This window comes from Zootoca vivipara, chromosome 6 (assembly GCF_965207765.1).
Source record: "Zootoca vivipara chromosome 6, rZooViv2.hap1.1, whole genome shotgun sequence".
NCBI lineage: Eukaryota > Metazoa > Chordata > Lepidosauria > Squamata > Lacertidae > Zootoca > Zootoca vivipara.
Window position 1 is genome coordinate 28,829,779 of NC_142589.1, and position 27,546 is coordinate 28,857,324.

Genomic DNA, 27,546 nt, shown 5'->3' on the forward strand with positions numbered 1-27,546 from the left:
GAGAGTTGAAATTGCCGAAGAGACATCTTTCTTAAACACACCTGGTTTTGTGCACATAACATCAATGAAAAGCAACTTAAACTTGTAATATTTGGCATTTCCTTGCTATTGATTTTACATTTTATGGCTGTTCCTTATCAGGACTGCAACTGCCTAGGAAGCCAAGCAATTCTGCTGAACATTTTGCTCAAAAGAGAAGGCCCGAATTTCATCACCAAGGAAGGTATGATTGCAGGAGGCAATTTTGCACATCCATAGATGAACATGAATAATGGGTATGCGCACTGCAAGTTGTGTTGCTATTTTCCTCTCCATTAAAGCACTTTCAATTTAAAATGGGAAACATGCACTCGTACACTGTAGAGTGGAATGAACCGTTAAATGTATTAACTCTTTTAAATAGTCTGCGCACCATATGGTTGCCTGTTTATAATTCTGAGCATGTGGTTTGTGGGGGAAGAAGGTTTCATCTGCTATGGTAAGGTGAAACTGGAATGCAGGTTGTGCATGTTTGAAATTGTAGAATCTGCACATTGGTTTTTTATACAAATATGTTATTTTAATGTTGCTGTTGGAAGCTTAATACAGTTTTTAAAACTGGCTGCACTGCATTAAGAAGTGCAGAGACACAGATCAATTCACAGGTGCAGCACCCCCCTCTTTCTTTAAAATGTAACACATTTTGCAAAACATCTCAATGATAATATTTTGCAAATGTGTTACACATTGTCTGACAAAAAAGGTTTGTGCAATAAAGAGGAACATATTCAAACTTTTGGATCAATGTCACATCTGTTTAAAATGTATCTCTGTGACTAAGGAGATAAATTCCTTTCCATTTTCCAAGGTAGCTGATTGCATCATGATGACCATCCTCATGTTGCTAATGAAAAACATAAATCAGTATCAGAATGGCTGGTCCATAGATCTTATTTATTTTGTCTTACTCTTACTTTGTCCTCTATATAAACTTAAAGAGTATCTGTTTAGCCACAGGAAGAATTTGCTACACCAAGTGAGTTTGTGTGCTTACTTGCATTGGCAGCTTAAGAAATTAAGAGCCAAATTTATGGCTCAGTTCTCAATTCTGAATGCCTTTCTTATGGCTTAAAGGTAAAGGTAAAGGTACCCCTGACTGTTAGGTCCAGTCGCGGATGACTCTGGGGTTGAGGCACTCATCTCACTTTATAGGCCAAGGGAGCTGATGTTTGTCCGCAGACAGCATCCGGGTCATGTGGCCAGCATAACTACGCCACTTCTGGTGAACCAGAGCAGTGCATGGAAACTCCGTTTACCTTCCCACCGGAGTGGTACCTATTTATCTACTTGCACTTGACATGCTTTCGAACTGCTAAGTGGGCAGGAGCTGGGACCAAACAATGGGAGCTCACCCCGTTGTGGGGATTTGAACTGTCGACCTTCTGATCGGCAAGCCCTAGGCTCTGTGGTTTAGACCACAGTGCCACCCACGTCCCTTTCTTATGGCTTACAGCTAAACAAATAAAATTATTATTATTATTGTGTCTGTTTTTCCAGACAAGCAGCTTAGCATATATATAAAAATAAAATCAATATTACAAAAAGAAACCAAAAATAAAACAGATTCTGAACTACAATGACATAACAGTATTCTAAACTCTGTCCAGTGAGCAGCAGGAAAAAATACTCATGAAAGGTCAGTCTTTAAGCCCAAAAGTCAGAGGTGCACCATCTGCTTCATCTCTACTGGGAGAGAGTTCCAAAGGTGTGGAGCCACCACCAAAAAGGCCTTTCTCTCATGGATGCCCACTTTACAAACCTGGGGGTAGACACACCAAGAGGGCCTCTGTTTGAGATCTCATTGTGCAAGCAGGATGGGCGTAGACTTTCCATCAAGTAGTTTGGGGCCAAACAAGAGTTTTGAATGTGAAAACCAGCACTCTAAATTGGGACTGGAAGTGAATTGAAAGCCAGTACAGCTGGTGTACATCTAGTATATTACATGTGTTCTTGAATGTGATGGCCATACACCCATCTGGACCACAGCGGCTGCATTTTCAACCAGCTGGAGCTCCTGGACTATCTTTAAAGACAGGTCTCCATAGAACGCATTGTCTAGCCTCAAAAACCTGTTTAGTTTTCACACCAATTGATTGATTCTCCCTCTTGTTATGTTACAGGGAGCTTGCTTATTTGTGTGTGTGTGTGTGTGTGTATATATATATATATATAAACTATATAATAAGTATTATTATATAACTAATAGAAACTGGGTTATAGTGAAAATCTGCACTGGGATTCTTAGCAATTGAGTAATTCAGTCCAGCTGGTTTGCTCCATTTTTAGCTTCTCTGACAAGTTCCATCAAAATGATTCTTGTGGCCCATTTTGAAGAAACTCTACAAATAAGGGCTGCTAGTGCAGAATAACAAAGCAACTACAGGCCTACATCGCACAAAGGGCTCACCTTAGTAAAAACATTAGCAATTGGTATTCTAACTGCTTAGCTACATAACTGTACATTAGCTTACGAATGATAAGGGCAAGCTCCATAGATTACAATTGCCAAAGGAAACCTGTTGTTCTTCTGTTTTCTGCCAGAAACCAATGAAGTACGTAAGCAAAATGCACGTATGCACATACATTTATGCTCTTGCATATTCATTTATGGGAAAGTGGTGTCCATCAGGTATTTCATATTGTGGACAAAATTGGCAGTGCTGCCCTTACACAGCAAGATAAAATGAGCTTTACAGCATAGATCAAACTCATTATCCAGCTGCAGTATAACCTCTCCACCTTCTTTTCCTTTCTTTCTTTTTCTCTTTTTCACTTTACTTGTGAATTAGGTACGGTCTCTGATCATATTGAAAGAATCTATCGGAAAGCTGGCAGCAGAAAGCTCTGGTTTGTATTTAGCGTTCAGCTTCTTGTTAATATTTTTGCACTATGTTTGTTGATTTCTGCGCTACACATATTTACATCTAGTTTTCTGCAATTTAAGTAAATGAGCTACATTGGGGGGATTCTAAGGAATACACTTTAATAATGTCTTTTTGTTCCTCTTCTGGCTGTGTGCTGCCATTGCTTAAGTTTGTAGAAAAATGAAGGTGGGGTCTTAAGTTCTGGCTGGAACAGTGGTATATTATCTGGAGGCTCTTCCCCTTAATATCTGATGCTGAAGGATTCTCTATAGTTATTCAGTGGTAAGTGCACTCTGCATCTGGTGAGGAACACTTTCGTCTCCTCTTCATAGTATTCAGAAGTGAGTGCTGCTGTTGAAAACTGAGTCCTGATAGCACCTCTAGGATGAATCACATTGTAGAGTTGAGTGCTGGTTAAGAGAAAAAAGATGGAAAACAACCAAGAAAGATTGCATTAACAGACAACTTGCACTATTAAAAAACCCTTTTGATTACTGCAGCGTAAATGTTATGAATTAGATGGGACCCATTCTTTTCACTCTGGGAATTACTGACTTGCTAAAACTGCTTTTTCTAAGCCCTTTAAAATACATGTTGGCATGTATCCAATGCAGCACTAAATAACGGTCCCATCAGCACAAGGATTTCTGCTTGCACAGTGGGACTCTTTCCCTGCCCTACCCCCTGCTTCCTCTCCCAATGCTCTCCCAATATCTACTCTGAAGGGTTGAGGGAGTCCACAGAACAGATTTAGAAGGGGAGGAGAGGGGGGGAAGTCCCTTTGTGCAGGCAGAAATCCTTCCACTGATAGTTGCTTACTGCTGCCTTGGATACAAGTCATTATTTTTAAGGTTCATGCGTGTCATCTGTATTTCCTACCCAATTATGATTGCTTTGATGCCTTGCTTCCCATGTCATTGCTTCACCACCAATACCTTTAGAATTAGATGTACAGTAAAACAGGAGGAATTTGCTGCTGTCTGGCCATCAGTCTTTTGAATGGGCTCCTGTGATACCTCAGCTGTGCAAGGAAAGGAGTCTAGTGATCTTTTTTGGAAACCTGTTTCTGTCTCAGAATGGAATTAAACTGAGATGCTCTCAGTAATCCAGTCAGTGGCCAGAATAATAAATGCTGTGTCTGGCTCAGCATTTTGTTAACAGCAGTGACGAGTCATATTTATCTGGGTATTCCCAAGGAGACCATGAAAGTGGCAGCTATTTCCCCTTGTTTGTCTGCAGCATCTGGGATCCGGAAAGATACTGTCTCTGTACATGGGGTTCCATTTAGCTATTGTGGCCTGTGCTCCCTGTAGTTGTCTAAAAAGCTGTCTAAGTCAGTGGCTACCAACTCGTTGACTATGCCCTACCGCCACTGTCAGAGGCAGTATGCTTCTGGATTCCAATTGCTGGAAACCACAGGATGGGAGAGACCTCTTGTGTTCCGGCCCTGCTGGCGGGTTTCCCATAGGATAATGATAAGAATAAGAATAAGAATTTATTATTTATACCCTGCCCATCTGGCTGGGTTTCCCCAGCCACTCTGGGGATAGGGATCTAGAATGGCCACTGTGAGAAGAGGATGCTGAACTAGATGAGCCACTGGCCTGATCCAGCAAGCCCTTCTTACGGCCGTATCTTCCTAACAACATGTCAGAATAAATCACTTCTAAAGAATTTCATGGCTAGTTCAGCGTCCCCAATGGGTGTTTCAGTTTTTGGTTCTCAGGACGCACACACACCATTCTTCTTGGACATGCCTCACTGGATCACTAGGCATATTTTGTACAAAATAAATGTGGAAACAGTCTTCCTCTTGAATTCCTCTTTCATAATTATCATATGCCACATCTAGGTTGGTGCTTCGCTGCAGTGCGGCATACATTCAGAAATTCGCTGCTTCTTTAGCCCCCCATATTACAACTTTGGTAGTCCACGGGAAGCAGGTAAAGGGCATAGAGGTTTGGAGCTGTGCTGCTTGACATGTGCTTTCTTATTTGCATTTTGATGGTCTTTGCTTATGGTGCTGCTGTTTTATCTTTTCCCAGTGCTTGGCTCTTGATTTTAAGGAGTGTGTGCACCCGCCATCATACAAGTCCACATGAATTTGGTTGATGGATTTTACGCTACCTTAGTGAAATATCACACACCCATTTCATTAATGTTTGTGATAAATGATAGCTGCAGTTACAAATCCTATGTTGGGCAATGTGAAACATCCAGTTACTTCAGAAATATTGTTATGTTTGATTTTCTTTTGTAGAAAAGATAGCTGTGTCGATATAAATCCCTCTTAAACACTGCGGCCCATTTTAAAACCCAGCACTTTACATGGTTTACGTTTTCACTGCTATGGTATATCCACGCATACACGTGGAAAGTTCTACTGTTCCCACATCATCTGCTGAAAAAGACATGATTTATCTGCTGCTGGGCTGTAACATTTCAGGTGTGGGGCTGAATATTTGAATTAAAAAACAAGTATAATGGATTCATTGCAAGCGGCTGTTCAGCATATATTTTTCCTGCTTGTAGAAGTGCATTTTGTTCAGTCTGAGAAGCAGAGGTTAAAAACTCTCAGTTAATGTGATCATTATTTCATGCTGTGAATGCTCTGATCACATGATCACATGTAGTTTTCAATATGTGCTGGCTGGCTGCATATATTTTTCATTAATGGAGAAATGAGCTTTGCATATGGCAAACCACCTGAATCCACCATAAAACACTGCTGTCTTTGGCAAGTGGCTACCAAAACTTGACCACTGAAATTCATTACCTACATATATGAGTGTGGTATGTTTAGTTTATTTTAAGACCAGGACATTTTCATTTTTTTAAAATAATAAATCTTTATTAGTTTTAAAATAAGTATAAAACAAAACAGAACAAAACATCCAACTGAAATACAAACCAACTTAAAATACAGATAAACAATCATATACATTTCAGCATGCTTTATCCTGTCTTCTACGGCATCCTTTCCCCTGCTTTGTACATTTTCATATTCCTATTTATATTCAAATCTTCTTTACGATTCGACTTCCCCTTCTCCTCCTCCCTGGCTTCAGATTTGTTCACATCTCTGCTGCATCTAATATTTTCCTTCTGGAAGTTCTACAAGATATTTGTTTTTAACCCAAGCTCTTTTACATATTTTCCCATTTTTTCCCAATTATTTTTTATTTGAACCACCCCTTATTGAATTTGTCAGTCTGGCTAGATCAATATAACTAATTAATTTTTCTTGCCAATCTCTGATGGTAGGGACTTCCTGGCTTTTCCATAACTTAGCAATTAGAATTCTAGCTGCCGCCACTGAAGACAAAAATACCTTTTCATCTTTCTTTTCTACTTCTTTGCCAACCATTCCCAATAGGAAAGACTCTGGAGTTTTCTTTAAATTATATCTAAATATTTTCTTTAATTCCTCTAAAACCCCATTCCAGAAAGGTTTTTATCTTTGAACAGTGCCACCATATATGTGTGAATGTGCCTATTTCTTTCTGCCTATGCTTTCGAACTGTGTTAAATACCGTATGTCCTGCGTGCCCTATAACTTTCCCTCACAACAGGAAACTTTCTCAAGCAGCGTCTTGAGGAATCTGAAACACTTCAAATTCCTATGCAAAAAGGCAACAATGACATTTGGTTTAAGTGCCTTAATTCTTATTCAGAAGATCCAAAACAGAAGATCCAAAACACCTCTCTAATGAAAGAATTTTTCTGAATGCAAATTGTCAAGGAGGTCTGAAGCAATGAATGTTTCTTTCTTTACATAATTTTCATCAAGCCATCATGTTGCAGTGTCAGAGAAAGGAACAGCAATGTCTTGTAATGTTGTATGCAGTTTAATGAATTCAAAATGTGTTCCCAACATAGCCGTTTTTACAATGTTTTTGTTTCAGTGCCTAAATAATTGAAGATTTAGCCTCTCCCCAAAAAAGAGATTTCACGAAAAGAGAACTCAAGTACAAAATACCATATACATATTTTAATGTTTAGCTTTGGGGATTGATGAAATGTGGCAACACAGTTTCAAACAGATTCTCGAATTCATTAAACTCATGTTTGATATCCAGCAGGACTGCTCTGTTTTCTGCCCTTAGGTCTGTTGTGCGCTTCGCAGCAAGTCTTTTATGTAAACTAGTGGACAGCCTTGCACCGTCCATTACTAATGTTTTAGTTCAGGGCAAACAGGTAAGTCTGTGTTTTTTGAAACTGTTAATCAGATAAAACATTAGCTTTAGATTTCTGAAGATTCTTACATTAGTTGGCTTAATTAAAAGAGAGGAGCCTTTCACAACAACAACAACAACAACAACAACAACAACAACAACAAGTTGCATCAAATCTAGATAATGGCTGCTCTATCAAACCTTTTCAGAGGACCATGCTGGCACCTTGCTAACAGGGGTTAGCAAATTGGTTTCCCTTCCTTGCTGTATTGCCCTCCCCACCCCTGTAGCACCCCCCCAAACCCCATGGTAAAGAAATTAAATGTAGTTAAGTGGGGAGAACATGTGAGAAAAAGAAATACTTTATAAGTTACAGCTTGGGTGACAGGTGGTTGTGCTTAACATAGAAAGCTAATAGTTAATAGTTACTAGGTTGAAAAGGGAACACACATAGTAGGGGAGATTTATTTTTACAGACAACCCACCAGGCCTCCAAATAAATAGATTTTGAGGGCAGGAGTAGGTGTTGTTCACTTGACAAATTGCTCTGTTTCAAGTCTAGAATCCATGGGTTCAAACCAGAACTTAGCCCTGGGCATATTGTGTAGCCATGAGCAGGGTGTTGACCGTCTGTTATTCTGCCCTGTTTAAAACAGGAACAGTGTGGCATGTCTTACACGAGTAAGGCATTTTCTTCATTTAAAAAAAATGGATATAGGGTTTATTATTTTTGCATTCTGTGTAAGCAACATCAGTGTGCCTAAGGCTTAGTTACATAGCCAAAGGTCAGGTCCCTACCCTGTGATGGGTACAATATAAAAAGCAAGTAGAGGCAGGAGCAGCAAATTGGCAGGTAGAGGGAGAGAATGGGGGATGCCAGGATGATAAGTGTAACAAAGCAGTGATTATTTGCTGCAATTGTCATTTTAAAGAGAATTTAGCAGCTATCTTCCAGGAGCAGGTAGAAACATTATTTCAAAATTTCCAAACAGAAACATTTCTGCCTGCCTCCTGACACAACAATTTTAAAGGCTGACACGGTTGTATGATGCCCAAAGCTGTTATTGGCCGTCTAAATAGAAACTTTCCAGAGTAAGTAGCTTTGGGTGCAGTCTAATTTTTTTCCATAGGATTCTTCCAAACTTTGCAGTGGCTTTGTCAATCTTGGACAACAATGGTACACAAATTTTATTATTCTGGTGTGCTTATAACACATGCATTCAACCTAATGCTGTCATGCAAACTGCTCACCTGAGAGGGAATTCAACCACCACCCTAAACACAGGATCCTGTGCCTTCCAGTAGAAGCATAACCTTGCAGCCATGCCACCAAGATTTTATCTGGCTGCCAGCTCTTTGTACTTTCTACACCTGCTCCCAACTAAGAACTGCCCACAGAGTAGCTTTACAGGAGAATGCATCCCTCCTAAGGTTCCTGACCTCTTAGTTGCTCTGGACATAAGAAACATAGGAAGCTGCCTTATACTGAGTCAGATCTTTGTTCCATCTTGCTCAGTAATGCCTACTCTGACAGGCATTTCAGACGGGGTCTCCCAGTCCAACCTGGTTATTGAACCTGGGACCTTCTGCATGCAAATCTCGTGCTCTAAGCTACGGCTGCTCCCCAACTTTACTTCTACCTGTTCCTCTATAGCAGTGTTTCCCAAGCTTGGGTCTCTAGCTGTTTTTGGACTACAACTCCCATCATCCCTAGCTAGCAGGACTGGTGGTCAGGGATGATGGGAATTGTAGTTTAAAAACAGCTGGAGACCCAAGTTTGGGAAACCCTGGTCTATAGTATAGTTAGGTGCCTAAGTGGGTTTTTGAGTTTACAGTATTATAAGAGCACTTGAACTATAAGAAGATTTAATAATAATAGTAGTAATAATAATAATAATAATAATAATAATAATAATAATAATAATAATAAATGGAGGAAAGACAGTATCAAAGAGAGCAAGCAGATCACTGAGGAACAATAATTATACTTCAGACCTTTCTACTAGCTCTGCGTTGGGAGTAGTTTGCTGAGCTGGTTCTAAAAAATTAGCAGGTTTTTTGGGGAGGATGATGGACAGCAGTTTCTCAGGAATGGACAGAAATATGTCATAGCTCCATCAACACCCAGGGTTCTTTTGAAGGGCATGCTAGGGATTTAGCTTCTGGCATGCTGGTCCAATCAACCTCTTAGGGGCCAAACCAATTCAAGAGCTTAATTTAACCTCCACCAGTGCTAACAAGACTCTCAAGGCCATGTACTTTGAAGGTGCTTCCTTGAAGCATATTACAACTTTACTTAATATGCTAAAAATGTTTTCAAGCAATTATTCTTTATAAATTTGAAGAGTCTAGACTTTACAGAGTTTATATTATGCCAAAAGTATGGATCACCCATGAAAAACAAGGGGGAAAGTAAATGTTTTGGCAAGGGATGGGCATTTGAGCATGCTTGTTCACAAAACTGTGGCTGTGATCCCAGACGTTTGCCCTACAGGAAAGCAGTGCTGTTTTATAGGGGGCTTTTCCATCACAAGTGCACTGTGTAATCATTTTTTAAAAATGATATGCTTTTATATAGCATGAGCTGGCACTATTGGTTGTTGTCTGCTTTGGCTGAGAGCTTCCTTTTTCTTTTTCTTGGGGTCCAAGAGTCAGTAATGCTGCCTGAGCCTTAGCAATGGTCAGGGGAACAGATGGTAGAACTCTTTGCTTTCAGTTCCTGGTGAGAAGTGAAGCCTGCTTTGTAGGAACTTTGGATGACTCTGATGCAGACATAATGGCCATAACTGTAGAGAAACCAGGGTAGTAATTTGAGTGTCCAAATGAAGGGGTTTGTTAGAATGTGATCTCACAGCTCATGAATCATTGCTAAAAAGGACGGGCAGCATTGCTGACACCAAGGGTGTGTGTGTATGTGAAGAATCAGATATAAGCATGATGCCTTGTTAAGCAACCTAACATTAGGCATTGTAGCATTGTGTTAAAATGCAGAAATGAAAATATGGAGAGGGGGCTTGAACATATCATGAACACAAAGGGCCCATGATTATGCACCCGGCATCTCAGTTAGGTTTATACCTGCACCAGCTTTGCTATGCCCACCCCGAGAACAACCTGAATCCTTGGTTTGTAGCCTGCCATGCCATGACCCCCACCTCCAAGCAATTTGAACCCTTGGTTGGAAACCTGCATCATCCATGCCATGCGACCCCACCCCTGAACAACATGAACCCCTTGGTTTGTAGTCTGTTCCATCCATGCTATGCCCCACTCCCAGAACAACCTGAACTTGTACCTCCCTAACCCTTCATCTTCAACTCCTCTTCCCCTCTTCCCACCTTTCACTGGGATTTGTGGCAAAGTAAGGCCTTGAAGGCTGCCAGGGAGGCATTCCATGACTGTGAAGACCTAATGGTGGTCATAGAGAAAGACAATTGCCCTCCTGCTTCCCTAGAAGTGAACTAGAATTATTTTATTTTTTAATATACCCAGCAAGTTTTAATCATAAGGAATCAACAGTGCAGATCGGGCCACTTTCCTGAACACACATTCTCCCAAGTTGTTATTTTGCCTTTTGGAATGATGCTTCTTTTCATTACAAATGCCTGTTTTAATACAAAATAACAAAGCCCCGTAAACCCCCTTTTACTCATCGGCTTTAAATTTAACTCAGCTAATTATCCTCCCCTCTATCCAATATTGATGGAAACAGGGAGAGTTGAGTCAAGGGGTTATAATGAATCAGGACTCCTTCACCGCTTTCCTGTTTCAGGTTGTAGTTCTAATTGCTGCTAATATATTCCTCTAGGTAACTCTTGGGGCATTTGGCCAGGAAGAAGAAATTATATCTAATCCCTTGTCTCCTGGTGCAATTAAGGACATCATCTACAACAAGTGTAATTTGCAGGATGAGAGGGAAGCTGTTCTTCAGCAAGAACTTGTCATTCATATTGGCTGGATCATCTCCAACTCCCCAGAATGTTTTAATGGAATGCTGAAGATCCGAGTGGGGTTAGTAAACCAACTTCAATTTTTATTCTCATGATCATCTGAGGAACCAAGTTGGCCTTTGCCTGCCTTCTAAAGTGTGCACACCAACAAAGCAGACAGGTTGCTCTCTTTGAAGGAAATAATAATTCAGAATATTAATATTAGTGAATCAAGGTCCAGGATGTGGGGGGGGGGGTCTGCTTGCCTTCTTGGTTGGTCTGCTAGGGCACATTAAACCAACATGTCAATGGTCTGTCTCAACTCCCAGTTCTCTTCTAAGAGCTGGTTCTAACCTCTAAAACCCTAAAAAAAAAACCTGAAAGATAATCTCACCCCTTATATACCTAAGTGATCCTGGTGCTCTGCAGGTGAGGACCCCATGTAGATACCATCTTATCAGGAGGTCGGTTCTACACAGTGTAGGAATTAGGACTTCAGTGGCTCCTACCCTTCATAATTCCCTCCCCTTAAATATTACACAGGTGCCATTGCTGTTGACTTTTTGGGTGCCTACTGAAGATGGTCTTCTTCCAACCAGCCTTTTCAGTTGAGATCTTTCCCATTCTGCATCTACTATACTGGAATTGCTTTTAAGATTTCTTTATTGTTTTATTGCTTCTTTTTTGCAGCCCCCTAGGCTCCTTTGGGAGGAAGACCAGGATATAAATTTAAAAATAAATAAAATAAAATGACTTAGACCCAATATGCCATACAGCTCACTTCCTCCTAAGTGTCCCATTGCAATTAGTCACTCAATCATTATTATTATTATTATTTTAAAAAAGTTTTGGATTGACTAATATATTGAAAAGAGCATTTCTCATGTGTGTGAGAGAACAAGGAGTATCTCTTCTAAAATGATACTTGCTGCCACAATTTGAAAACTTTCTATAGAGCTATTGTTTTGATATGCATATTTATGCTGGTTTAATCAATAGATTAATAAACTAAAGCACACACAGTTACTTGGCTAATTTCTTATATTGAATGACAACCCTAATTATATCCTCCTTAGCAGCAGAATCTGTGTCAAGTTCAGACATGGAGACAGACATGAAGAAAAGCATCTTGGGAAGCTAGCCCTCAGTTGTGAAATACAGTGCAGATTTGCCCTGTTGTATATCTTTGTAAAGTCCCATCTGTTTTGGCTGATCTTTGTTGTTGGCCTATGTTTGCCTAATCAGAAGTAATTCCTGCTATGTTCAGTTAGACTTGCTCGCAAGCCACTGTATGCATAAGGCATGCAGAATGCTACCTTATACTGAGCCAGACTATTGTTCCATCTAGCTCAGTATTACCTACACTGATTGGCAGCAGCTCTCCAGAGTTCTCAGCAGTTCTCCAAGGTTTCAGGTTGGTTTCCCTCCAGATGCCAAGGACTAAACCTGGAACTTTCTGCATGCAAAGTAGATAGATTCTCTACGACTGACCTATGGTCTGTATACTGTATAGGATTAATGTCTAAGCTGGCAAAGGATGGGGCAATTTCAGCAGAAGTTTTCTGTTGCTGCTTTGGTTACCCACCATGAGCCTACAGGTTGAGCTATGTGGAGAAAAACAAATCAGCCAGTCAAAGTATTTTCCAAGCGGTAGGGAGGCAACTCCTCTTGCTCATAGCTAAAGCTCAAAGCATACCTGGCAGGCATTTTCTAAGTCATTGGATGTTCCCTGTGACAAATCCTGTGTAATTTATGCTCTCATCTAGTGTTGTGCTTATGCTGTTTTTCCCAATGGCACTTTAGATTGTTAAGCTGTCGCAACTCTGTACTGGAGCACCGACAACACAATAGATGGCAATAAATTATGGATGGCATACCTGGGGTGTGGATCTAGCTATTCCAGTTGCCTGAAGGTAGCAGAAACCTGAGACAATGCATCTCCTCTATCGGCTTTCATCGTTTGATCAAAGTTAGTTGCCATAGCAGTTAGAAATGGGATGCTCCGCTCAGTTCCATTTCATACAGAGCCCATAACTCACAAGCCACTTAAAGCAATGCACATGTGCTTAAAAACTGGTGCCTCCCCATTGGCTTCAGTGGGAGTAAGCCAACTGAGTGATTTGTGAATTGCCTTTTCCGCTCCTTCAGCCTCTCAGAGCTTAAGTTTTGGCTATCTAGCAGGATTTATTACTGCTGTAACACTTTCAGTGCCACAGATTTCTGCATTCAAGCTGGAGGAGGATGTTTGTGTGCTTGACTGCTCCAAAGAGCAAGCCGCTCACGATGTGAGCAGCCCAGTTGCAGCAGTACATTGATGTGTCGTTTTACATGGCCCTAAACAAAGCTTTAAAGGGAAGTTGGCTTTTTCCAGGCTTTTATGATGCTATGTTTTATTCCCTTGGATATCCCTGCCTTAGTGCTACTTTGCCTTCTCAGATTGAATTTAAATTTGTTTCCATCCAATATCAGTTTCTTCTTTTGATTCCACACCTCGCTGCTGAAGCTTTCTTAGACTTCATGCAATCAGTTTATGTGCCTACCTTATTCCATAACATATACCCCCCCCCAAAAAAAGTTAAGTTTTTGCTAAAATGCCACCTTTCCCTCTTAAACCTGATATAAATAAAAGGCTAAATACTGTTACATTTTGAAATACTTCCCCATTAACAACAAAAACAGGATGCATTACATTCTTAATTGTAATCTACGTCTTTGGTTGTTTCTCTACTGGAGAAGAAAATAGTCCTTTAATAAATGCCGCCACCTTTTAATTTTTGTATAACAGGTGTATTGTGCCTTTCCAGTACAAAACCAAGCATATTTTGGTTCTGCTATAACTAGTTCTTTAAAAAAATGTAATCCATCCTCTCTAAAAAATCATCTTGTTGACAAATTCCATTGTATATCGTCATTCAATAAAATATGTCGGCTGGGTCTGAGTTCCTTCACGCATTATTACCCAGCACCAAAATAGAAGTAGTACAAGTCAATATGGCCCAGGTGGATTGTGTGGATTTGAACAACTCAAGGTGGTTGTTTGAAGGCATTGCTGGTTATTTTTCCAGCCGTGCTACTTTGAAAAGTAGGAGATTGCATAAATCCTCCATACTTCCTCTGTTGTTGTGATAGCTAACTTCAAAGAGTTTGAGGACAGTCTTAACAAATTCATTGTGGCATAAGCCAGGGGTAGCCCTTGTGGTACCTCCAGATGCCGTTAACGACAACTCCCATCAGTCCCGGCGAGCCTGAGGATGGGATGATGCCTACAGCATCTGGAGGGCAACATATTGGCTACCCCAAGGCATAAGCTACTCCATGAAGGACAGCTGAGTCCACCTCAGCAGATGCAAGAAGCGTTATGCTAAGTTGGCAGGAGTAGATTTCAGGAAACATAAGCAGTGAGGTCAGAAGGAAATAATAACACTTCATGCATCTTAAGTTGTTTTTGTTAAAACAGATTAAGATGGCTACCCCTCTGGAAATTGTTTCACTCTGTATGGGTTGTGTACCTCCTCCTCCTCCTGCACAGATTAATTAGTTGCTGTTAAGGGGCATACTCCTTTCCCTTTTACAAGCCACTTAGCTGCTTTTAGATGCTGAGTGCTTGCTTGGGTGTTAATTAGGAGTGTGATGCAGTGGTGGGCTAGGTAACACTTCAGTTTGCAGGGAGCATTCTGAGATCATCTGGGCTTTAGTTTCACTGCCTCTGCAATTTTACTTTAACCACCTCTGTTCTTTAGAACTTGATAGTGGGACTTCTGTAAAGAGGTATGTCACACTCGGGGCAGCATATATTTCAATGAAACTACTAAATGGGTAGCTGAAGTATTGATCTAATATAAGGCCAAGGAGGGAGCCAGTCTAGCTTCAGAGAGATCAACAAGGGTGGTCTGAAGATGCATGATACAGCTGCCTTGAGGATGCTAAGCAGGGGTAGATCTGGTCAGCACCTGGGTGGGAAAGAAGCCCTCTGGAGTTCCATGGTGGAAGACAGGCAGGATCTTAACTTACTAAGTAAACAAATAACAAGATTTTTCTGCAGCCTTCATTAGCGTATCTTGCCTATTTAAATAGTCCATTTTTATGTGTGTGTGTGTGTGTGTGTGTGTGTGTGTGTATCAGAAAGAGAAAACCAGTCTCCTTGCTTCTCCTAAGGTTAATTCCATACATTCAGTTTCCTTTATTTCACCTTTATCATCCACTCCAGTGAACAAAATTAACCTTCTCCCAGAAATAGTATTCTGGCTTGATAATGATTAGATTTGGTACCTCATTATTGATTTGTGTGCTGGCTTTCATGCTGAAATAGATCCAGATCCTGACAGTCTCATTACTGTAAACTCCTCCAATCAAATGTTGGCTACTCAGGCACTGTCAGTCAGGTTTTTGCAGGCCATGCCTCTAAAGCAGGCACCCCCAAACTGCGGCCCTCCAGATGTTTTGGCCTACAACTCCCATGATCCCTAGCTAACAGGACCAGTGGTCAGGGATCATGGGAATTGTAGTCCAAAACATCTGGAGGGCTGAAGTTTGGGGATGCCTGCTCTAAAGGTTTGGAAGGGGTCCTTACGTGCCATTTTTCATCTGCTGCTTTGCACTGCTAGAACATCTCATGTGAGCAGGTGAAGGATACATCAGTGAATTGGATACCTACCTCTTGGTGAATTAACAGCATCTGTGTGTGTGTCCTTCAGGCTGTTTCTTCAAGCAATGTTCTCCAGTATTGTTGTATCAGAGCTGCTTTCTATGGGGGGGGGGGGGTCGGTGGAGGGAGAGAGACCAGAATAGCAACTGAGGCTGGGAATGGTGTCTCCTCACTGCATCCTTCTTCTCTTAGTTGGACACTGCTACTTCAGTAGATCTGCATGTTAACCTTTGACACATCTCTGGTCTCTGGAGCCAAAACTGCCTTCATTGTGCCCCTTGATCATGTAATTTGGCGACTGAGGTGCCATTGACCAAGAATCACCCACAGGCTGTAGATACTTCCCTTTCTGTTCTTTTTATTATTAGCTTTTCTCATTGTTGTGTTTGATTTGTCCTTTTTAATATTTCCAGAGCAGTCAGCTATTACTAGTAAATAAGTAGGAGACAGCCTGAGGGTGGGAAGAGTGTCAGGGGAGAGAGATGGAGGAGGTTTAATGCTACCCGCAAGAATAACCTTGTCACTATTTGGCACTTTGTATATGATTGAAAACCTGAATACACTCTTTATAGCAAATGGTTCCCCTCATTTCTCAGCTGGATTTGACACTCAGTTAAAGCAGTTGCAGGCAGAAGGTAGACTTGGGATCTAGTGGTAGATCTCTGGGTGATTTGTAGTGGACGTAAAAGGGTCTATGATTCCCAATTTTAACAATAGCAGCAGCTGAAATGGTGCCTGCCCTCCCCACTCCAAGATTAGTCTGCTGAAAGCAAAGAAAGCTTGGAGGAAAACCAGGTGCAGATTAGAAGGTGAAATGACTGAGCACTCAGTTCTGCTACTGAAAGCAAACTCCTGAGCTGAGTGTGTATTCGGGGGTATCCTGTTTTTATATATACTGTATATTCTAAATGCATGTTTGGCTTATTGTATTAATTCTAAATGTATGTATATCCCCTCCTATTTTATAGCTGGCTTCAGGTTAAGCACCCCATCTATTTAAACTATTTCTGTCCAAGGACTCCACCAGCTTTCACTTTTTCTTTATCACGGTGCTTGCTAAAGCAACTGCTGCTTTTTTAGTACATAATGTGAAAATTTGTTCAATGTGATTTTTAAATTTTATTTTCATTCATTCATTTATTTACTACTACCCCCAAAATGATAGTCTCTTAGTTGTCTTCAAAATATAGATTTTTTTAAAAAATAAGAATATGAGACTAAAGCATAGTAGCATATCTAAAACAAATAAAAAAACAGGGATATAACAAAGGTAGATAAAACTAGTGGTGAGGACAGCAGCAGTGCAAATGTCTAAAAGTACTAACACATTTGTAAAATTTAAATGATGAGAATAAATCACTTGGTGCTGCAAAAAAATCATGGCGTAAATGCCAGGCCAGCCTCTCTGAGGAGGGTGCTCTACAACATGGGAGCCACCACTGAATAGGGCCTCACACAGGGAAGGGGCTCAGAATCTGACCTTATAGTCTGGATAGGTATGGAAATGTGGGAGGGAGGGAGGGAGGCAACACTTCAAGCCATTCAGGGCTTAACAAGCAAACAGTATTTGTATCATTTAAGAAGCAACAATTAGCACAGGTTATGTCTTCCCTACAAATACATTATTAACTATTATCTTTTGTAATGCAATAAATATGGTACAAATATTTACTTTAAACGTAAGTTTTAAAGAGAAGGGAGAGCTTTCCCCCATTCTCACCCAAATCGCAATTTATTCTGATATAATTCCAGAATCTTAATCAGTAACAAAGCACAGCTAATGTGTGCCTGAGATGCGCTTTGGTTGATGCTAGAGTGGCATTTAGCCATTTTGCCACAGACGCACACATCGGAATGTCAATACTTTCCCCCAAAAAAATGTATTTCTAAGATGTCTGTTGAGGCTAATTAAACAGTAAACAAAACTTCTAATTTAAATGATTATTTGGTAAAGCGGGGTCAGGTGACTTGGTCCAGATTAGCTCCACTGAGCAGACAAGTTCATTTTCATCTAAATGGTGTTGTCTTTTAAAGGCGAGACGCCAGCTTTTGGAAGCAATTTGAATAGCCCATTAAGCAGTCAAAGTAAACAGTACATTCTGTTTGCCATTCATGGCGTTTCAGAGAATTGTGCAAAAGATGGCTGGCTGGCCACATTTCATGTTATCAGACTTTTCAGCTGTACCCTCGCAGAGTAGACCTTCCAGAGCATTTAACTGTGCCTTGGGGCACAAGAGAATTTGTATAAGATTTTCTTTTCTTAGAGAACAAGCTTAAAAGCTGCTATTAAAATGACACATTTTGGAGATTAGTTATTGAAATCTGTCTAGCTTTAAAAAACCCATTGCACCCTTCAACCAGTTCCTCTTGGCTTCTGTACCAGCTAGTAGATGTTTTGGGGGGTTGGCTGGGGTAGAGGCTGCAATAGCTGGTGTGTCAGGGGACAATCTGGAGGTGTTGTTCACCAAAAGCAGTCACTGTTGCCAAATGCAGCACTGGAAGGCTTGGCTTGATGTACTTACCCAAGGCTTTAGCTGCTTCCTTAACCAATCCTGTCTATCACCTAGAAGAACTGCATCTTATGAGAGTGCTTTCTCCAGCAACTGGCAACTTAGGAAGCATTTGGGTAAAGTGCACTGGGAAATTCTTCCACATCCTGCACCCCAGATGAATCAATCACTTGCAGGAAAGGTGAAGAACACAGCCCTTCCCTCCTTCCAAACTGATGGGACAACTAAAGAAACTGGGAATAACTTAAGTGCAGAATCAAATCACAATAAACAGACTCCCCCTCCACCCCCCGTAAATAGATGGATGTCCTTTGGCACCCATCCTTCAACAACTGTATTCAGGCAGCCACGTGAAGACAGCCTCGGTACTCAAAGTTTGGGATGCTGGAGCAGTCCCACAGAAAAGGAGGCAGGAATTGCCATTGTTTGCATTTTCATCTTTGGTCAGGAACTGAAATCGAGTGAATATGATTGATATCCAGTCATTATTGTTGTTGGTTTTAAATCCTCAAAACAACAGACAATCAAATGCTTTTTATTATTATTACATTGTTTTGACGTTTCCTTTGCAATACATTGGCTAAGTTCAGCTTGACAGGTTACAGGTTGTGTAGACCTTAATATGTTCCATCCACATCAGATTTTCTCCTGCTACCTTTCTTGATTGGGGAAACTTCAGCTTCACAGCCCCCCCCCCCCCGGTTTCCTCTTGGATCTTTAAGAAACAAAGATTGAGTTAACTGATGTTTTCATTCTTCAGATGGATTGTGCATGCCATGAAGTATGAACTGAAGATCCGTGCAGGGGAGATGCCCCCCATGGATTTATACCAGCTGTCACCCAGTGAGGTGAAGCAACTTCTCTTGGATATTCTTCAGCCTCAGCAGCAAGGGAGGTAAGGAGCTCTCTCTCTCTCTCGCAGCACATCTCATGCTGGCATTCCTTGCTGATTGATTGCACAAACAGTGTTTTCTCTTATTTTCCTCCCCCCCTCCCCTTTGCAAATGGTTCTTTCCCCACAGTACGTTATTTTATCTTATTTTGAAGCCAAAAAAGCAGACAGACACCGGTGAGTCTATCCACTCTCTTTATTGCTGTGCAGAGAGCTTTGCTCTCTCATCAGATTTTGATACCTCACTTGGCAGTGGCTGCCAGCATCTGGTGTGTAGGGTTTCCCTTACCTAGTTTGACACCGGGAAGGAAGCCAACGTAACCCAGAGGCCAGTTACTTAAGAAGTTTGTTTCAGTCAGAGCAGGATTTAGCTGCTGATCGCTGACCCCTTTCCTCTGGGTTGTCATTAAACATCGGCAGCAGGCTCAAGACACAACCATGTTGTCTTCCTGAAGTGTGCCAGTTCTGTAAATATGCCACTCCAGTATGATGACTGTCACAGTGGCCGGAGTAGGCTACTTCAGAGTAACGACGCTACGCAGCTCTGCATTTTATTCTTTTATTGGTGCTGCGTATTTACAGTACTGAAGTCATTGCTATTTACACGGAGTGATGTGGTCAGTCGGTATCAGAACCTCCGAATGACTTTTGGCGCGTCTTTCCCCAGCACAAAAGCCTCGGAAGCCCCATTCTCTTGCCCCTCCTCTTTCTGCGTAATTCTGGCGTTGGAGGGATGGGTCTCCCCCCCTTACTTGCCCCTTCCTGTCCCACCTGGGACCCTGGCTCCGCTACCTTGCCTGAGCCTCGGACCCGACTTCCTGCTTCCCCACTGGAATCAGAGCTCCCTCTGCTTTCCCCTGTGGTCAGTGCTGGGCTTGAACTCAGGAGGGGAGGGACTTCGCGATATCCCCTGTCCCTCACATCCACCCCCCTTCCAAGCTCCCCTTCTCCCCTCCCCAGGTCCCCCCCAGGTGTCGGTGACGACTGGAAGCCTAGGAACTCAGTGCTTTCCGAGCCCGTTGGTGTGAACACCTCCGCCCAGTCCTGCGAGGCCCCCCCTTCCGCCTGGGAGGACTGGAATCCCAAAAAGTCCGTGGCGTCTGAGCTGGTGGGGGTAAAAATGTGCTGCCAATCTGCTTCTGCCTCTGACTGGGTGGATCTTGGTGACACCCATACCTCGTCTCCCGATTCCTCAAACTCCGCCTCCCAGCGCCATGGTGAGCTGCTCTCCCGTGCCTCCTCCTCCTCCCCCTCCCTTTCCATGTGCCAGGGCTTGGGTCTGTGGGGAAAGAGGGCGTGAAATTCTTCCACCAAGAATTCCTCCTGTATCTGAGTGGCGGGGACCCATTCATTCTGGGAGGGCGGAGCGTCCTCCCATGCCATGAGGTACTCCAGGCCCCCCACCCCCCTCCGTGAATCAAGGATGGCCGTGGCTTCATTGAGTTGCTCCCTGCCTCCCCTCTCCCCCCCTCCCTCGGGGGTGTGTTCGCTGTCTCGGAGCCTGCTGCTTTCCCTGTACGGCGACAGCAGCGATCTATGAAACACTGGATGCACCCTCATGTCCTCTGGCAGTGCCAGCCTGTATGCCACCGGGTTGACCTGTTGCGTGACTGTGAAGGGACCCAGCCTTCTGGGCGCCAGCTTTTTGCACCTCCCTCTGGTGGGAAGGCCCTCCGAGGACAACCAAACCTTGTCCCCCACCCTGATGACCTCCCCTTGTCGCCTGTGGCGATCTGCCCCCCTTTTGTACGCTTCCTTGGCCCTCTCCAAGTGTTCTCTGAGCTGCTGGTGCACCGTCTCCAGTTCCTCTGCCCAATCCTCAGCCTGTGGGCCCTCCTCCTCCTCCTCCCCCTCCCTCTCTGGGAAAGATCTGAGGTCGCGCCCGTAATTGGCCTTAAAGGGCGACACCCCTGTGGAGACGTGCACCGCATTGTTGTAGGCAAATTCTGCCAGTGGCAGTCGATCCACCCAGTCTGTTTGCCGCTGGCTGACGTAGCATCTCAGGTACTGCTGCAGAATGGCGTTGACTCTCTCCGCCTGTCCGTTGGTCTGCGGGTGTCTAGCTGTCGACAAGCTGACCTCCACCTGCAGGAGGTTCATGAGCCGCCGCCAGAACCTGGAAACAAATTGGCGGCCACGATCCGAAATAACTCTTAAAGGTAATCCATGCAGTCGGAATACGTGGTCAACAAACAATTTGGCTGTCTCTTCTGCCGAGACCGCCCTGGCACACGGTATAAAGTGGCACATTTTGGACATGAGGTCCACCACCACCAACACTGCGGTCTTGCCCCTGGAAGAAGGCAGATCTGTGATGAAGTCCATGGACACCACTTCCCACGGCCTGTGTGGGGTGGCTAAGGGCTCCAGCAATCCTGGTGGCGCTGCTCTGACCACCTTTGCCCGCTGGCAGGTGTCACAGCCCCGTACATAGTCTCGAACATCTTCCCGCACCCCTGGCCACCAGAAGTGTCTCATGACTAGGTGGGCGGTTTTGTCCCTTCCAAAATGACCCGCCGTTGGGTTGTCGTGCATCTGCTTGAGGACTGTACGTCTCAGCTGGGTGGTGGGCAGGTACAGTGCACCCTTGTAGAAAAGCAGCCCCCTGCGTTCTGCAAAGTCTTTTGCCTGCTCCCTCCCCCCTCTCAGTTCTCTGAAGATGCGGTTGGCAAATTCATCCGCTGCCGTCAGTGCTGTGAGTTCTGCCTCGCTCACCACTGCTGCTCCGCATGCCCATGCTGACGGGGGGGAAATGTGCCTGGGTGCTGGTGGCTCCTCCTCCTCCATGTACTCTGGCTTGCGGGAGAGGGCATCCGCCCTGACATTCTGCTCTCCCGGGATGTAGTGGATGGAGAAGTTGAAGTTCGAGAAGAACTCTGCCCACCGTATCTGCCGCTGGTTGAGCACCCTGGCATTTCTCCAGAACTCCAGGTTCTTGTGGTCTGTGCACACCTGGATGGGGTGCTTTGCGCCCACCAGGAAGTGTCGCCAGTGCTGGAACGCAGCGTAGATCGCGAGAAGTTCCCTATCAAACACTGTGTAGTTGCGTTCAGGCTGTGTCAGCTTCCTGGAGAAGAAGGCACAGGGTCTCCACTCCCTGTTGGCGTCCAGTTGCAACAAAATGGCGCCCACAGCTTTTTCAGAAGCATCTGTCTCAATGCGTAGGGGCGCGTCCTGAACCACGTGGAACAGGTTCTGGTCTGAGGCGAACACCCTCTTGAGGCTTTCGAACGCTGCTTGCGCCTCTGGTGTCCACCTGAACTTCTGCTTGCCTCTCAGGCAGTCAGTGATGGGAGCCGTAACGCGAGAGAAATTCTTGATGAACTTCCTGTAGAAGTTGGCGAAGCCTAGTAGTCGTTGGGCATCTTTGCGCGTCCTGGGGCTGTTCCAGTCCAGGATGGCCTGCACCTTGTCCTTGTCCATCGCCAGCCCCTTGTCTGACAGCTTGTAGCCCAGGAAGTCCACCTCTTTGGTGTGAAACTTGCACTTCTCCAGCTTCACATACAGGTGGTTCTGCTTCAGGCGCTGCAACACCTCCCTGACATCTTTCACATGCTGCACTGGGTCATTTGAATAGATAAGGATGTCATCTAGGAAGACCAAGCATTTCCTGAAGAGGAGGGACCCCAGGACGTGGTGCATGAAGGCCTGGAAGCATGCTGAGCCCCCTTGCAAACCGAAGGGCATCACCAGATATTCAAAAGAGCCCAGAGGCGTGAACATCGTGGTTTTCCATTCATCGCCTTCCCGGATCCTGATCAAGTTGTACGCCCCCCGTAGGTCCAGCTTGGTGAAAATCTTGCCCCTGCGTGCCGCTGTCAGGAGATCGTCCACTCTGGGCATGGGGAAAGCCACTGGCTCTGTCACCGAATTCAGCCGTCTAAAGTCCACCACAAGACGGCGCTGTTGCGTGTCTTTCTTGTCCACCCAGAAGACCGGGCTGCCCCCTGCTGCCTTGCTTTCCCTGATGAACCCCTGCTTGAGGTTCTTGTCGATGAAAGCGCGCAGATCCTCCAGTTCCTGGTCTGACATGGCGTACAGCTTGGCTGGGGGTATCGTCGCCCCTTGCACCAGGTTGATCTGGCAGTCAAAAGGCCTGTGCGGGGGTAGGTGGTCGGACTCCGCTTCGCTGAAGACCTCCTGCAGGTCCCAGTACGGCTTGGGTATCGCCTCACCCCCTTTGACATGCATGGTGGCCACCGTGGCTATCGGAGGCCCCTCCCCTGGTTGGTGCTGCATGCAATGTTCCAGACAAAAGTCCGACCCAAACGTGATGCACCTCTGGTGCCAACTGATGGAGGGGTCGTGGCGCGCCAGCCAGCTCATACCCAAGACGATGGGGGGGTCTGAGATGGTGGTGACGTTGAATGCCAGTGTCTCTGAGTGCCTTCCCACCGTCATTCTCATGGGGGGGGTTTGATGTGTGATGGCCCCTCCCAGCAGCTCTCTGCCGTCAATGGTTGCCACGTGCAGAGGAAAATCCAGCTGCAGAAGCTGGATCTGGTGCTCTTCTGCAAAGTTTCTCGAGAAGAAGTTGGCTGAGGCACCACTGTCAATTAAGGCTAGGACTGTCAGTGGATAGCCATTTGGGAGCGTTAGCGTGACTTCTAGAACCACTCCTGCTCTGGGAGGGGTGGGCTGGCTCTGCTCCTCTCTGTGCGGGTGGGTGGGTTGGGGCTGTTGTCTGCTGACTGTGCCTGGCTGCTGCCCCTTGTCTCCTGCAGCCAGGCTTTCCCGTTTCCCTGCTGTGGTACTGCGTCAGTGGGGGAGGGCACCACCGTTCCCGCCTTTCCTTGCCACTCCCTGCGATGTGGGCAGTCTCTGACGAGATGCTGGGGGGAGTTGCAGAGAAAGCAATTCCCGCCCCTTCCCTCCTTGCGTCTTGGCGCCGCTGGGGTTTGAAAAGCCCGCGCGCGCGCGCTATCAATCTGCATGGGCTCCTGGTCCTGGCTGGCCCCAGGCGTGGCTTGAAAGGGTTGTTGAGGGAGTGGCTTCTCCTGCGACCGTGGGAACCAAGCCCGCTTTGCGCGCGTCGCTTGCTTGTCGTTCCACCGGGATTCCTGTCTCACCCCCACCGCCAGAGCCGCTTTGCTCAGCTGATCCATAGTACTGGGCTTTGGACCTCTCGAGAGCTCATCCTTCACCTCCTCGTGCAAACCCAAGTAGAACGCCGCTTGCATAGGAGGCGACTCCAAAACCCACCCCAGTCTGTGCACCAGCATGGTGAATTCCGCCCAATATGCGCGAACTGTCATATTTCCTTGGCGTAAATTATGAAGTTCCTCCTTAGTCTGGTCCATATGACTATCGGACGAATACATCGTCCTCAAACCTTCTAGAAATTGTTGGACATTTTTCATGCAAGGATTCTTGGTTGCGATTAACGGTCTTAGCCACTCCCTGGCTGCTCCGGTAAGATGTTCCACAATAAACGCTACTCTGTGCTCATCATCGGGGAACTCATTATGGTGCAGCTCAAGAGCATACACGATCTCAGTCTCAAAGCCATGATATTCCCTCGGGTCTCCATTGAACTTGCTTACTAGGGTCCCTGCTCTCCTTCCTGGCAGCACTTGGACTTGGGGGGCCCCTCCCGCCTTGTCTTTCTCTGCATCCAGCTTGCTTTGGAGGTCTACCGCCACCGCCCTTAATTGCTGCTCTCTTTCCTGAAGCGCTCTCACCTGTTCCGCAAGTTGTAGCCGGTCTTCCTGGACCTTCTTAGTCTCTTCTTTAGCTGCCTTTAATTCTCCCTGTGCATGCAGAGTCAGCTGCTGCAGCTCCTCCTGTGCTTGTTCCGCGATCTGCCGCCATTTCTCCGCCTCTGACACGCTCATCCCGGCAACTCCAAAGTAGCCCAAAAAAGATTCGGAGGTTGCTGTCACAGTGGCCGGAGTAGGCTACTTCAGAGTAACGACGCTACGCAGCTCTGCATTTTATTCTTTTATTGGTGCTGCGTATTTACAGTACTGAAGTCATTGCTATTTACACGGAGTGATGTGGTCAGTCGGTATCAGAACCTCCGAATGACTTTTGGCGCGTCTTTCCCCAGCACAAAAGCCTCGGAAGCCCCATTCTCTTGCCCCTCCTCTTTCTGCGTAATTCTGGCGTTGGAGGGATGGGTCTCCCCCCCTTACTTGCCCCTTCCTGTCCCACCTGGGACCCTGGCTCCGCTACCTTGCCTGAGCCTCGGACCCGACTTCCTGCTTCCCCACTGGAATCAGAGCTCCCTCTGCTTTCCCCTGTGGTCAGTGCTGGGCTTGAACTCAGGAGGGGAGGGACTTCGCGATATCCCCTGTCCCTCACAATGACAATGGCAGATTCCCAACACAGAGTGTCAAGGCCAGATTGTTTGGTTCAAGACCACTGGTATTTTACAGGGGCGCTCCAGTCTCTTTACGCCTGGAACATGCCAAGATTCATTTTGTTAAACAAGCAAAGTTTAGTGGAAAGAAATTTGGCTAATTTACTGAGGTACTATGCTGAGGAAGATGCCTTTGCTTGGTCTATATGCTGCATCTCAAGGAGATTTTACATATTTCTTCTTCTGTCGTTGGGTATTGGGAACTAGTTACAGGTAGGTAGCCGTGTTGGTCTGACGCAGTCAAAACAAAATAAAAAAATCCTTCCAGTAGCACCTTAGAGACCAACTAAGTTTGTCATAGGTATGAGCTTTCGTGTGCCTGCACACTTCTTCAGATACACTGAAACAGAAGTCACCAGACCCTTATGTATAGTCAGAGGGTGGGGAGGGGTATTACTCAGAAGGGTGGTGGGAATGGGTGATTGGCTGATAGGAGTGGTAAACCTGTTGATGGCTGTTAACGACTGTTAATGACTGCAATTGGTCTTGCAGGAAAAAGCAATGGCTGAGGTGCTAAAGAAAGCTTGATCATGTATTATGAGATAAGAATCCAGTGTCCTTATTCAGACCAGGTCTCTCCATGGTTTTAAGCTTGGTAATGAGTTGCAATTCAGCAACTTCTCTTTCCAGTCTGTTTCTGAAATTTTTCTGTAATAAAACAGCTACTTTGAGATCTTGTATAGAATGTCCTCCCACTGGTTTCTCTGTCTTGTGATTCCTGATGTAAGATTTATGTGCATTTATCCTTTGGCGTAGGGTTTGGCCTGTATGTCTGTTTCAGTGTATCTGAAGAAGTGTGCATGCACACGAAAGCTCATACCTATGACAAACTTAGTTGGTCTCTAAGGTGCTACTGGAAGGATTTTTTTATTTTGTTTAGGTATTGGGAGTGAAAGTGGTTGTAAGCTGTTGCCGTTTGGGAAAGTCAGAAAGTGCCCTTGCTGCTCTTGTGACTTGCACATATATATGGGGCTCTCTTGGTTGGGGACTGTGAACTCAAAACCATCACAAAAGAAAGGCTGAATCGTTACAGAAATAGAATCCCCAAACTGGGATTCTTAAAGTATTACCAAACTTTTCAACAGGACTTTTGCCTGGACCCATTTTCTTGTTATTCTTCAGACAACTTCATCTACCACTAATTTAGATTTGGTGTTTTTTACAAAGTGATACAGTACTTTTAAAATAACTCTGAACATTTGGAGCAGCAACTTATCTGCCAAGCACACCTACATGAATGTAATATCAACACCTTCCTTGCCTCCAAAAGGCGGTGTTTAATTTTCTCTTTGCAGGAAGCTCTGCAAATAATGATAATACAGCATTATCTTTTGAACTGGGGAATATGAGAAACCTGGTAAATGAGTTGCTTCCTTTCTCTTAGCCACCTTCTACGTGTGAAGATGGAGTTCTCAGAAAAGCTGTTCTCCTAAGCTCTTAGCTTATCTCTTTATGAAATCAAACTTCTGAACAGCATCAGCAACGTTACTCTCTCTCTCTCTCTGGCTACCTAGAGCTCTTCAAAGGGAAAAACAGTTCCAAGGAGATACTCTTGTCTTAAGCAGGCAAAAAGCACTTTGCAGAATTTAAAAATCCAGTTAGCTTATTTCCTTTTCCAACTATAGCCCAGTGACAGCCAGACTTTCAGAAGATTCCTGCCCTTGATTGCGTAGAGTTGGGATTCCTTCTTGTATTGCAACTTCCAGAGAGATGGCTATGTTACTCTGTTGCCATAAAAACAACAGAGTATTGTAGACCCCCAAAACTAGTACAGTGGAACCTCTACTTACAGACGTAATCAGTTCTGGAGGTCCGTCCGCAAGTCAATCCGGGTCACTGGTAGAAGCGCCGTTGTGCGCAGGCGCATTCGGCGGCAGCAGCACACTTCTGCACTTGTGCAGACAGCGGCAGCCGCTTCTGCTCGTACTCAAATGGCAGAAGCTGCTTCTGCACGTGCGCGAATCGTGGCAAACCCGGTATTTACTTCCAGGTTTGCCTTGGTTGCAACTTGGATCGGGCCCAAATAGAGGTGGTCGTAAGTAGAGGTTCTACTGTAAGTTTGTTCATCTATGGGATGTTGCAGTGTCACAAATTGGTCTAGTGCTTACAGTGCTGCAGGAAACTTGTTATA

General features: G+C 44.5%; 1 protein-coding gene across 8 annotated transcripts in view; it reads left to right on the forward strand.

Moving 5' to 3' along the window:
* The window catches only part of PHKB (phosphorylase kinase regulatory subunit beta), a 151,564-nt gene that overhangs the window by 115,678 nt on the left and 8,340 nt on the right, over positions 1-27,546 (forward strand). For 5 of the 8 annotated variants that reach the window (XM_035117351.3, XM_035117348.3, XM_088671856.1 and 2 more), the window contains 5 exons: positions 142-223; positions 2,829-2,886; positions 7,010-7,100; positions 10,887-11,089; positions 18,923-19,057. In XM_035117351.3, coding sequence (XP_034973242.1) covers positions 142-223; positions 2,829-2,886; positions 7,010-7,100; positions 10,887-11,089; positions 18,923-19,057 — 569 coding nt within the window. Of the gene's footprint in view, positions 1-141; positions 224-2,828; positions 2,887-4,755; positions 4,847-7,009; positions 7,101-10,886; positions 11,090-18,922; positions 19,058-27,546 lie in introns of all 8 variants that reach the window. The other 3 variants (XM_088671855.1, XM_035117349.3, XM_088671854.1) reach the window with 1 other exon arrangement.